Source organism: Copadichromis virginalis, linkage group LG7 (assembly GCF_057382275.1).
Source record: "Copadichromis virginalis isolate Kocher_CV1m ecotype Utaka linkage group LG7, C_Virginalis_male_GT1.1, whole genome shotgun sequence".
Classification (NCBI taxonomy): domain Eukaryota; kingdom Metazoa; phylum Chordata; class Actinopteri; order Cichliformes; family Cichlidae; genus Copadichromis; species Copadichromis virginalis.
In genome coordinates, this window is record NC_140624.1 from 28,303,934 (window position 1) to 28,317,519 (window position 13,586).

Genomic DNA, 13,586 nt, shown 5'->3' on the forward strand with positions numbered 1-13,586 from the left:
CCCGCTTCCTGATTTCTTTTTTGCATTTGTCATATTTCAGATGTTCAAACATATTTTAATATTAGACAAAGATAACCCAAGCAAATAAAAATGCAGCTTTTAAAAAATGATATTATTTATTAAGGGGAAAAAGTTATCTAACCTACTTGGCTGTAAATGAAAACCTACAGTGGGGCAAAAAAGTATTTAGTCAGCCACCGATTGTGCAAGTTCCCCCACTTAAAATGATGACAGAGGTCAGTAATTTGCACCAGAGATACACTTCAACTGTGAGAGACAGAATGTGAAAAAAAATCCATGAATTCTCATGGTAGGATTTGTAAAGAATTTATTCGTAAATCAGGGTGGAAAATAAGTATTTGGTCACCTCAAACAAGGAAAATCTCTGGCTCTCCCAGACCTGTAACGTCCTCTGTAAGAAGCTTTTCTGTCCCCCACTCGTTACCTGTATGAATGGCACCTGTTTGAACTCATCATCTGTATAAAAGACACCTGTCCACAGCCTCAAACAGTCAGACTCCAAACTCCGCCATGGCCAAGACCAAAGAGCTTTCGAAGGACACCAGGAAAAGTATTGTAGACCTGCACCAGACTGGGAAGAGTGAATCTACAATAGGCAAGCAGCTTGGTGTGAAAAAATCAACTGTGGGAGCAATCATCAGAAAATGGAAGACATACAAGACCACTGATAATCTCCCTCGATCTGGGGCTCCACGCAAGATCTCATCCCGTGGGATCAAAATGATCATGAGAACGGTGAGCAAAGATCCCAGAACCACACGGGGGGACCTGGTGAATGACCTGCAGAGAGCTGGGACCAAAGTAACAAAGGTCACCATCAGTAACACACTACAACGGCAGGGAATCAAATCCCGCAGTGCCAGACGTGTTCCGCTGCTGAAGCCAGTGCATGTCCAGGCCCGTCTGAAGTTTGCCAGAGAGCACATGGATGATACAGCAGAGGATTGGGAGAATGTCATGTGGTCAGATGAAACCAAAGTAGAACTTTTTGGTATAAACTCAACTCGTCGTGTTTGGAGGAAGAAGAATACTGAGTTGCATCCCAAGAACACCATACCTACTGTGAAGCATGGGGGTGGAAACATCATGCTATGGGGCTGTTTTTCTGCCAAGGGGACAGGACGACTGATCCGTGTTAAGGACAGAATGAATGGGGCCATGTATCGTGAGATTTTGAGCCAAAACCTCCTTCCATCAGTGAGAACTTTGAAGATGAAACGAGGCTGGGTCTTCCAACATGACAATGATCCAAAACACACCGCCCGGGCAACAAAGGAGTGGCTCCGTAAGAAGCATTTGAAAGTCCTGGAGTGGCCTAGCCAGTCTCCAGACCTCAACCCCATAGAAAATCTGTGGCGGGAGTTGAAAGTCCGTGTTGCTCGGCGACAGCCCCAAAACATCACTGCTCTCGAGAAGATCTGCATGGAGGAATGGGCCAAAATACCAGCTACTGTGTGTGCAAACCTGGTAAAGACCTATAGTAAACGTTTGACCTCTGTTATTGCCAACAAAGGTTATGTTACAAAGTATTGAGTTGTATTTTTGTTATTGACCAAATACTTATTTTCCACCCTGATTTACGAATAAATTCTTTACAAATCCTACCATGTGGATTCATGGATTTTTTTTCACATTCTGTCTCTCACAGTTGAAGTGTACCTCTGGTGCAAATTACTGACCTCTGTCATCATTTTAAGTGGGGGAACTTGCACAATCGGTGGCTGACTAAATACTTTTTTGCCCCACTGTATGTCTTACATTGTTAAAGTAACCAAAGCATTACTGTGACCTCTGCCCCAAAACCTACGGCCTCACCACAGACAGTAATTACTTCTTATTTTATCATTTACACACTCAATTTTATAAGAAAAAACTCAGTTTTACCAGAAAAAAAAAAGATGTGTAACCAGTAAAGCCAGTAAGTATTTTGTAACCACAGGCCATACTATGAAAACTTTACAGGCTGGTGTAATGATGTACAGTGGAGGGGAGGATAACTGCAAACAGCAAACTTGCCTCTCTTCCCTTCCCATGACAGAATAAAGGAAAGGGAGAAAAAGAAAGGAGCCAAATAAACAATCATGCTAAAACAGTTTTCTGTTATATAAAAAAAACAAGTCAAAGTGTTGTTTAAAAACAAGACTGTTTTTATATCCATCATATTCAAAATGGACTTTTACGTGATGAAATGCTTCATTCACTGCTTTAGTTTCCTTAGATAATCCCCCCAAACATATTGAAGAGTCAATCTTTAAACAAAAAGACTCCAGAGAGAAAAAACAGCATTAGTAAGAACTGATTTAAACACTAGGTTGTCACTCTGACATCTCTGTATAGAAACAGCAACAACACAAACTAGCAAGGCAGTAAGCAAAGACACAGCAACTGAGTAAACAATTATTAATTTCTAAATTTAAGCTGTGACAGCTTGCGATGGTCTGAAAAAAAAAAGGCCTCTAATTTGTAGTTAACATCACATCTGAAGCATCCACCAGTCGCCATGGCAGCAGCAGAGCATGGCTTGTTAATAATAGTGCAGAAACAGATGCCTGAGTGCCATGCTGCCACTTAGGGCTGATTAAAAACACCACATCTCAACACCTAGGATTGATCAGTTTTACACTGTGGCATAAAATTCTATGTGCATATGGGGTGTGGGCGTTGTTTTCATCGTGCCTCTACTGCAGACGTTAATGCAACGCAGCCATTTGCCATGTCATCTGCCATTTTAACATGAGCTGCCAAACAAGGCAAAGAAAAGAAAAGAAAAAGGAAGTGCTGTGAAAGTGATCAAGAGACATATGAAATGATCAAGTGACATGTGGCATCTTTGCCACTACCACTCAGATGACGAAAAAACCCCTCATAGTTCGAAAAGAGTTTCAGAGTTACGCTTCTGCAGTTTGAAAAGACTTGTTAGCGAGACGTATTCTCACAACACTGAGAACACACAGTTTTGAATACTTTAACATACACTACGTCAGATGCAGTCGGCTTTTAAGATTTGAAGAACTTACTAGTTTCATAATGCTTCTTCACTATATAATGGATAATTCTGGTTGCAGTTTTTTTCCGTTGATATCAGCATCGGTGTGACATCCAAGGCCCTAGAGTGGCACCAATTGATAGTTTTTAGGTCAACCATTTCTTCTTATGCCAATTATTTTATTTATTTACTCAATGATTCAGACTTTAGTTTAGATTTTTGGAATTATCCATTTCTAAATTCCTTAAGCTTAAAACGTTCCTTTTTTGCTAAAGCATATAGTTAGGGCTGGGTCAGGTGACCCTGAATCCTCCCTCAGTTATGCTGCAATAGATGTAGACTGCTGGGGGATTCCCGTGATGCACTGAGTGTTTCTTCTTCAGTCACCTTTCTCACTCACTGCGTGTTTATATACTTTTCTGCATTGAATCGTACTTGTTATTAATCTCTGACTCTCTTCGACAGCATGTCTTAGATCCTGTCTTCCCTCTCTCACCCAAACCAGTCAAAGCAGATGACCGCCTGGTTCTGCTGAAGGCTTCATCCAGGTAAAACCTTCCTTCACACTGTTGCCAAAGTGCTTGCTCATAGGGGGTCATATGATGCTGGGTTTTTCTCTGTATGTATTATTGTAGGGTCTACCTTACAATGTAGAGCCCCTTAGGTGACTGTTGTTTCAATTTGGAGCTGTATAAAAAAATTGAATTGAATTAAGAAATTTACAATACAATTTTATTTATATAGCACATTTAAAAACAAGGTGTATGCCAAAGTGCTTCACAGAAACCAAATAAGAGCAATAATAAAATAAATAAAATAATATAAGTACAAATAGAATATACTAACAGGTGGGAGACATAACTAACCAATGATACCAGGCATAGTAGGCACGAGCCGAAAGGCTGAAGGCTGAAGACAAGGCTAAATAAATACGTTTTTAATCGAGATTTAAAAGATTGAATTGAATCAGACGCGCGGATAGCTTGAGGAAGATTATTCGAGAGGTAGGGTGCGACAGCGGTGAATGCGCGGTCACCTCTGGTCTTAAGGCGGGATCTAGGTCGCACCAGGAGCATTTGGCCTGCTGATCTAAGCGCTCTCCTAGGGGTATAGAAGCTGAGGAGATCCTTAAGATAGCTGGGCGCGGTGTTACTTATGATTTTAAAAGTGAGCAATAAGATTTTAAAATCAATGCGATGTTTAATGGGGAGCCAGTGCAGGTCAGAGAGAACTGGAGTAATAGACTCAAACCTACCAGTTCCGGTTAAGAGACGCGCAGCAGCGTTTTGAACAAGCTGCAGTTTGTGAATAAGGGCAGAATGGAGACCAGTATAAAGGGAATTACAGTAATCTAATATTGATGTAACAAAGGCATGGATACGTTTCTCCAGGTCCTTACATGGTATGTAGGGCTTGGCCTTAGAGATTACACGTAATACAATACAAAATACTACATAGAGTGCACTATACAGGTCATCGGATGTTCAAGATGGGCTTTACATCTTCCAACAACTGCTCACACTGTCAAGGCAATACACCAGACAATTATATCCACGCTCTTTGGTTCTGTCCACCAGTTCAGATGTTTTGGCGCGAGATATGTGAAGACTTATCGAAGTGTCTGAAATGTAACATTCCAACTTCCCCCTTAGTGTGTTTACTGGGCAGCTTAGATAATGTCACTTCAGAAAAGAATATCGCCCATATGGTTTTCACTGCCCTATGCATAGCCAAGAAAACTGTCCTCATGAACTGGAGAAATAAAAATAATCTTAATTCTAACCAATATAGAAATTATCTATTAGATTACATTAGTCTTGATACAGCCTCTGCCACCACATCAGATCAATTGCTCTGGGCTCCTTTGATCAGCTCCATCCCCTAGTGGGGGTGGGGGGTCATAGTTTGGTCCCGCCTTCACTGTTGTGATTGGTGTGGGGGTAGGGACAGGCTTAGGGCGTCGGGGGGTTCCCCGGAGGCATCTTCCTTGGGGGGCTCAACCCGGGGTAGCGGTCATGTCCGGTTGGGGGCTCTGTTGGCTCTCGGGTGACTGTTTCCTCGTGGCTGCGTGCAGCGGGGCTAGGGGAGGGTCTGTGCTGACGGACGTGGGTTACTGACCTGGTAGCCTGGCTGCCCCTGGGTGGGTCCGGGATGGGCGTGAGGTTCTGGGGGTGCTCCGTCTCTGGGCTGGGGCCCTGGCCGGGCCTCGGGGCCTTGGGTCCTGGTTTGTGTGTTGCCGAGGTTGTGGGCGGGTGAGTGCATGGGGGCCCATCCCTGGCGCAGGGTGCCGCCGGTGCGTCGAGCCACCTGGGGGGCCCTTCAACTGGTGGGGGAGATTGTCACACCTTGCAGGAGCTTTCCTCTCCTCAGGAACTCTCTGCAGGAGGGGGAGATACAGGAGAGGTGGAGGAAGATCTCAGCCTGGGCGTCTATTGTCTCATGTAGTCTGGAAGATGAGTGGATGGTGGGGTGGGTGCAGTTTTCTCTGTGGTGGGGTTGGGTGGACTGTCCCGGGCTCTGTGGGGCGCTGCTGCGCTGGGCCCCGGTCTGGATGGGCCTGGGCCCCCTTTCCCTGGCGGGTCGCGGAGTATGGGAGTGCCTACTGGGGTCAGCGGGGGAGCTGGCCCCAGGGAGAGGGGTCACCTGCCCCTCCCTTCCTTCCCTCCCCATCTCCAGCTGCCTCCCTCTTCCCGCTCCACCACAACCACCCACACATGCAGGGCCTTGGAGTAGGGGTATGTCACCAGGGTGCAGAGGAGGCTACCCCCCCCTCTGTCCCCTTCTGGCTGCCTCTGCCTCAATTTTATCCCACAACTTAGACATTCACATTACTCACACTCTCATTACACATACATATAGGATCTTGGGGGTGGGCACGATACACGGAATCCAAAGTACCATCAGGGTGTACACCCCACCCCTGGCGTCGTTGCCCACCTCTCAATTTTAAATACACGTAGACATTGAGGGCTAGCAGGAGGGACCATGCGCTTACCTGCTGCTCTCTGGCAGGTAGCTCCATGCCCTCCTGGGTTTTAAATGCACCTTAGAACACACATGCATCAACACTACAATGAGTGGGTGGAGGGAGGTTTGGAGTCTTCTCTCACCCCCATTCTCTGCGGCCTGCTGGAGTGGGAGGGCTAGTAGGAGGAGTTGGCCGTCCGACTGCGGTCTGGAGTGTGGGGCCTTCCTGCTGCTGCGGAGTCGGGGCGGTCTGCCTCTCCCCACCGCAGGGAAAAGGGTAACACCACCTGGGTCTGGGTGCAGTTCCCCCCTCCAGGGGCAAGGGTACCTAGACCCGGTTTGTAGAGTACGCTTGGGGAGTGTGATCGTGTGTACAGCGTCTCTTTATGTCTGTCTCCACGTTGGTTGAGTGTTGAGTAAGTGCATATGAGAGCATGAGGGTGGGAATGGATGTTTGTGTCTGTGTGTGCCTGTATGTCTGTGTCTATATGTCAGGTTGGGTATCAGACGCCACCTCTCTGGGGACACCTCAGGCCCTCCAAGGTTTGGAGGCCTATCTCCACCCACCACCACTTCCCCTGCCAGTGGCGGACTCCCTCAGGTGTCGGTGCGTTGGTGGTTCTTTGTGTCTGGGGTGGGCGTCCGGGTACACACCGGCTCACTCCTTGGCGGCCGCTTATCGGGGCCTGGAGCCTGGGGCTCGCTCAGGCCACTTCGGAGGTGGGGTGCCCCCGGCCTCTCGGCCTGGGGCTCGGTCACTCAGGCACAGCTGGCTGCCGGGCGCGTCACTGCAACTCCCCCTGGCTTCTGCTCCGCGGCTGCTGAGTGGGCCCTCATCTGGGACTCTCCTCAGCTCTTACTGGGACAGTGGCGCGGCTGCCCCTCTGTTGGTCTTCCTTGGTCTCTTGTGTTCTGGGGGCCTCTGGATGTCTGGAGTTTTGATCTCCTCCATACCTGCTTCATACCCTGGAGGACGGGGCTGTGGCCCCCCCACACTCCCTAGCAGATCGTTACATGAAGAAACCTTTGGAATGCAAGCATGCTGATCCACACAGGTATGCACACAGGTGTACACACGGGTATTCACAGACGCGGACTACAGCTTTCTTGGCTGCTGCCTCAAAGCACATTGTGCGCTGTCTATCTTGCGTGCTGCACAATATCGTTTATTATTTAGTATCTACTGATATCTACTGCTAGCTAGTTTATTGTGATGGTGCTGTTTTTTCTATTATGTTGCTCTTTGTTGTTTGCTTTCTCTTCTTTTTTTTTTCTCCATACAGGTGACCCAGGTGTTTTGGTTTTTTTGTTTGTTTTTGTTTTTCTTTCTTTCCCCCTTCTCACCGTCTCTTCTCCCCTTTGGTTTTCTTTCTCTCCCTCTCTTTCTTTCATTCTTTCTCCCTGTCCTATCCCCCAGTCATGTCTGTCCCATTTGTAGCAACTGAAAATAAAATAAATTCATAATTATAATAAAGGTCAATCAAATGGACCAATATGGCAAGGCCATGATGATCCACTTGGTAAAATAAATCCGCTTGGCATCTTTCTTGGCCTTAAGACAACAATTCTGATGGCTAAAGATCCAAACGGGACACAAAAAAAAAGAAAAAAAAAAGAGATTAGACGTAATTGATAGAAGCCAGATTTAACTACAGAGGACACATGTTTGTCCAGCTTGAAGGAACTGTCCAAGACAACACCCAAGTTCCTCACAGTGTCAGAAAGGGAGTTGGCAAAGGGCCCAAATACACCAGTTAGTTCAGCCCGAGGGATGGGAGTATCAAAGATTACAATTTCTGTCTTCTTATCATTTAAAATGAGGGAATTGCTCAGTAGCCAGTTTTTAACTTCACTCATACAATCAAAGAAGTGTTGCAACGATGACGCGACATCCTCAGCTAGTTCAAAATAGATTTGAATGTTATCTGCGTAAAAATGAAAGGAAATATTATATTTATCAAAGATTCGGCCCAAGGGTAACAAGTATAAAGAGAACAGCAAAGGACCCAGCGCAGACCCCTGGGGGACACCAGAGGTGACAGGGGCAGTGGAGGAGGAGTAGATAGGATTTAAACCAGCTAAGGGCACTGCCCGTGATGCCCACCAGATGCTTAAGCCTCATTAAAAGGACATTATGATCCACCAAATCAAAAGCAGAGGACAAATCAAGCAAAACTAAGACCACAGGGTGCCCTGAGTCAGCAATTGAGAGAAGGTCATTAAAGACTTTCAGTAATGCAGTTTCCATGCTATGGCGTGGCTTAAACCCCGACTGAAATTATTCCCCAATATTATTTGCATCCAAATAAGTTTGGAGTTGGGAGTGAACAATCTTCTCTAGGACTTTAGACAGAAATTGGAGTTTGGAAATAGGACTAAAGTTAGCGAGATCATTCTGATCGAGGAAGCTCCTTTTGAGTATAGTTTGCACTACAGCGTGTTTAAAGGCAGCCGGAACATAGCCCAATAACAATGACAGGTTCATTAGTGATAAAATATAGGGCCCGATAATGTTAAACCCTTCTTTAATAATGCGAGATGGAAGAATGTCATGAACAGCGTTTGCATTTTTCAGGTGATCAATTATACCCCTGAGAGTGGGCAGTGAAAGTGGATCAAACTGATTGAGGTTAGTGGAGCATCGTAAAGCTGGGGCCTGACTCATCACAGTGGGGTGCGAGACTCTTAGAGATAAGATTCTGCCTGTAAAATGATTTAAAAATCCTTCACAAAGAGCTAAGGAAGCCAGTCTAGGCATTACAGGACAGGGATTAATCAATGAGTTAAAGGTTTTAAATAAAAAATGTGGATTGTGACTGTTATCTGTAATGACAGCCGACAGGAAACCTGCCTTAGACAACCTAACAGATTTCTGGAATTCCAGGCGGGTCCTGCGAAGGATGTCAAAAGACACCTGGAGCTTATCTTTTTTCTTTTAAATTTGCATATTTTTGTCACTCAACACATTCTGAGGTGGGAAAAAAAGGACCTTCTTTGAAATAAAAGTCAAAAGTCTAGCAGTCTTTTAAATTGCATCTGAAGTCCTAATGTATTAAAGACAGAAAAAAAGGAATAAAATACCTCAGAGTGATGTTCTTCATTCTGTTGCAAGACTTCGATGCAGAGCTCTCCCAGCCTCATCATGTCCTCCAGTCTTTTCTCTGGAGGTACCTGATGTTCCACTATGTGGGAAAATTCCATAGCAAAGAAGCAGAAGCCATTGCAGATTAGTTTTACACTCAAACATGACTACAGAACATTTCAGAGAAGCCTCTGTTGTGTGTACAGTATGTTGGGTTCTGGGTCAAACCCTACTGATCACTAACAAATCTATCATTACGTTATTCATGATCATCTATCGTTTACTGTGATCCTCTGTTCTCCCTTCAAGCACCACCCTGAAGTGACATCTTTTGGTAAAAATCAAGCTATAAACTCTCACCCTTGATTTTAGCATATTCAATCAACTGACTATAGTTGATTTGAGCTGCTTGTTCCAGACACCTCTGCACCAGTTTCTTCGTATCCTCTGGAGGAACAGGGGTAGTGATGTCTTTCATCAAAACCTGAAAAAACACATATCTCATTTAGGTCTTCTTAGAGCTCAAGAGAAGCCCCACTGTATGGCTTGTCAAACCTTCTGTGTGTCAGATGCAGCCAATCAGAATAAAACCGGTGGTCAAACAGTAGGATAGCCTCCTTGGACATAGAGCCACATAAAGTGGGGTGTTGAGCACCAGAGTAAAAATATGACGTGAAAATAAGTTGGATAAAACTTGATTTTAGTCAGGATAAAAGTCAGAATACTTTCTGGGTGCTGTCATGTTGAGCTTTATTTAAATTTCCATGTATCCATCCATTTACATTATATATAATATATACATTAGGTGAATGTGCAGTAGTAGCATGTATGCAGCAAGCAGGTGAATTCTGTACATTAAGTGAATTAGATTCACTTAATTAATTGACTTACTTGAACAAAGATTTGTTCAAGTAAGACTGGGGTTAGCTTTCTTGCCTTTCTAGCAGCATAAGTCTTCTTCAAGTCTTATTCCCTTGAAAACTGGTCTGTACTTTGTCTGAAGACATTGATAATCACTTGAAACCAAATTGCACAGATACGTGATTAAACTGATTCTAAGACAGCTGATAAACAAAGGCAACACGCTTTCCTTTTCTATACATGTATGTTACATGTTTCATGAAAAAACTGTGCAGGACATTTGTACAGTGGTGCAAAAAATATTTAAGCCCTTCCTGATCTCCTAACTTTTTTTGTATGTTTGTCACGGTTACAGTAAATGTTTCAGATGATTAAAAAAATGTAAATATTAGACAAAGACAACACAAATAAACACAAAATGGGGGGTGTTTATTATTAAGTAGAAAAGAAATACAAACCTGGATTATGACACATACAAAAAAATCGGGGCAAACACTTTTTCACACCACTGTGCTGTATGTTAAAATATGATTTAATCAGAGGCCAATTACCCGTTCCTGAAGGGAGAGCGTGGCCTTTAGGGCCCCATCTGGTCGTCCAAAGGGAAAGCAATACCTGCAGATGCAAAACGTAGGCAGCCACTTAGAAACAATCTCAAGGACAACTTCATAGAAAAAAAAAAGAAAAAAAAAAGAGAAGAAGAAGAATAGGAAAATGCGTTCAGTGGCAGAAAACGGTCAGTTGGCAACAGATGGCTGCCTGCTCTTGTCTAATTACACTGATGAAGGAAGCGTTTCTCACCTACAGCTCCATCGGAGTACAGATGAGGCAGTTCATGCAGGTTTCTCGTTGTTAATTGACAAGTGAACAGTACTTAATAAACAAAGGCATGCAGTCACACAGGTCAGCCAGTTATTAGACCAAAAAGAAATACAGGCAGATGTTTTGCTCTGCTAACAGAGAAGAAATTATGAAACTCACTAAACTAAACTAATATCACATCGGACTTTGTTTAAAGATTCAATTCATACTTTATGTCACAAGTTCATGATCTTCATTTAAAAGAAAAATCAATCTCCACTAAAGACCAAAATGCTCAAAAGGCCTGAAATGTCTTTGATAAATACGTATTTTATCTGCATCGGCAAGCAAGCTTCTGACAGAAAGGAGACATAAGTGGTGATAATGTTTAAATGAGTGAATATGAGATATCTGATTAAAGAGAAAATCGGCAGAATTTTAGTCAGTCAATTCTATTTTAGTCAGTATGGGAAAACGAGGATTTTTAAGTGCTATAGTAAAAATTTTATAAAAAAAACCAAGACTATTTATGGTAAATCTTCAAAGTTTCTAAGCATATGTAATGATAACTGTGAAATTGTATCTTTATATATTTAATATTTTTTAACATATTTTTAAAAAACCAATGAAAATGTTGTGCTTTTATTTTTAATAGTGTAATAGCTTTTGAGGTATTCATGTTCAAACATATCCACAGATTTCAATCTGGGATGGACCATTTTTCAAGAGACTTGAAAAGTATTTGATATTTGAAGCTAAAATTTCACTGAATCCTCTTTGGACCATAAATGTCTATTTTATTTTAAATAGTTTTTTGGAATTTGACTTTAATGAATAGAGACAATAAAGACAGAGGAGGAAGGAGAGGGGAAGACACGCTGCAAAGGGCTGCGGGTCAGACTTGAACCCAGGCCGCTACTTTCTGGCCATGCGGCATATGGCTGCCTGCTCACCCACTGAGCCAAACCGGCGCCCCGACCACAGAGCTTTTACACAAATGGGGGAGGGATGAACAGAATGTTCTAAAACTTGGCTGACAGGGCTGAGACAGAACGACCCTTATATAAATTTAAATGACACAAGGGAAAGAAATTGATGATGTGAAAGATATTTAATTGTTGATGGCACTAGTACAGCACATTTACTGTTATGACATCTACTAAGGGAGTTTCAACAGCGTTTCTCTGATTAACCTTCACAAAGAGAAATTTTACTGAAGTGATGTAAAACATGAGGGTACAAGCATCATGTTATCATCTTTCTGACCCATTCATCCACTCCAACCTCTTCCAATGTTGAAGCACTACAGATGCATGATGTAAGTTAAAATTTCCTTTGTTTTTCTGGTTGAGACAGTAGATATGACAGTGCTAATAAAGGTGAGAGATCGTTTCCAGTCTCAGACATGAAAAGCTCTTTTTCATGTCTGATTTTATTTCATTTCATCATCCAAATATTGTCTAAGCAATCTGTTTTGCTTTCCAAAAACTATGAATCCCACATGCACTTAATAAAAAAAAACAATAACAACAAATAGTAACTATGCATTACTATGTACTGGACCAGACAATATAAGTAAGAGACTGCAGGGATTTTCAGGTTTCACTCAGACAGCCACACTGAAGCCTACTGAGAACTTACACTAAAATTACAGACTGTCAGACTAATTTTCAGTTTGTTAACAAAAAGCTGATATTTTTCAAATAAAATAAACGGTGGTCTGCCTGAAAAATGTGAAACTGGAGGAGTAGGACTGATTATCAGTGATTCAATGTAGGTACGGGGGCAAATTTTATAGTGAAAGGAAGTTAAAAGACATTAACAACTCTGACTTAATCCAAACCAAACTGTGGAAATCCATCTCTTTTCTGGGTGACATTTGCATAATCCCTGCCTTGTCTTGGCCATTGTTTATCAGCATTAGCCTCTTGTTTAGGTGAGTTAGTAATGACTCCTGCTGATCGACCCCCTCTTCCCGGCCCCTCCTGTGTTCTCTGGAGCCAGATGGAGGGCCCTCTCAGACATGAAGGGTTTAAAGAGATGGGTTTCAGTACAGTTAATGGCACAGGTCCATTCAGATGAGTGTTGCTCAAGGTCCTGGGGCTGTCGCTTTCACACCATCCTCACAATGTGCTCAAACAGCAGCGGCATTGCTGAATGGCAGCACGCAGATTCAGGGAGGTCTCATCAGCTGCCATCAATACATGTCTTGCACCTGTTGCATGTTGCCGATGGTGCTAAAAATACCCTGACTGCTTTCATTTATGAGAATGAAGATAATGTTTTTATTTTTGTTTTACAAATTTTCGGCATTTTGTTTTTTGTTTTTGTCAATTTATTTTTAAATGCTTTTTTTTATTACGTTTTAACACCCCCACCCTCCCACGACAGTCCATCTACATAGTTGGCAAATCCACAATCATAGATTAAGAAAACCACACATTGTAATAAGAATATAAATGATTACAATAGTAATAATAAACAATCTTACTGTGTAGTCCAATTTATGTATGTCTTTTTAAGTTAACCAGTTAGCAACAGCCATCAACTTAACAATTACAGGCATTATTATTTCAACAAGTTCCTCTGAAATAGATGACCTGAACCTAGAAATCAATTTATACTCCCAGAAGCAGTGACAATATGAACAGCACTTAATGTGCAGAGGAGAGCGAGAGCAGTTTATCTTGTGCAAAACAACAGAATGAAGAATCTAACACTGAGTTTCTCTCAGTCTGTTGCATATGAAGGTAGATTTGATCAGGACTATAGCTACCTGCCTGTCATCCCTTACATATTCTGTGCCTAAATCCTTTACCCACTTATGAGGAGAAAGAGAAGGGAGTAGAATACAGAAGGTGCTCCAAG

General features: G+C 42.9%; 1 protein-coding gene and 1 long non-coding RNA gene across 3 annotated transcripts in view; one reads left to right on the forward strand and one right to left on the reverse strand.

The window, feature by feature from the left end:
- Positions 1 to 13,586, reverse strand: part of cadps2 (Ca++-dependent secretion activator 2) — a 194,142-nt gene that overhangs the window by 51,550 nt on the left and 129,006 nt on the right. For both annotated transcript variants that reach the window (XM_085462837.1, XM_085462838.1), the window contains exons 15-17: positions 10,469 to 10,532; positions 9,417 to 9,540; positions 9,056 to 9,156 (exon numbers count right to left, since the gene is read on the reverse strand). In XM_085462837.1, the coding sequence (XP_085318963.1) occupies positions 9,056 to 9,156; positions 9,417 to 9,540; positions 10,469 to 10,532 (289 nt within the window). The remainder of the gene's footprint in view (positions 1 to 9,055; positions 9,157 to 9,416; positions 9,541 to 10,468; positions 10,533 to 13,586) is intronic.
- The window catches only part of LOC146705221 (uncharacterized), a 29,756-nt gene that overhangs the window by 3,517 nt on the left and 12,653 nt on the right, over positions 1 to 13,586 (forward strand). The window contains exon 2 of the long non-coding RNA XR_014921312.1: positions 3,473 to 3,555. This is a non-coding gene — a long non-coding RNA (uncharacterized LOC146705221). The remainder of the gene's footprint in view (positions 1 to 3,472; positions 3,556 to 13,586) is intronic.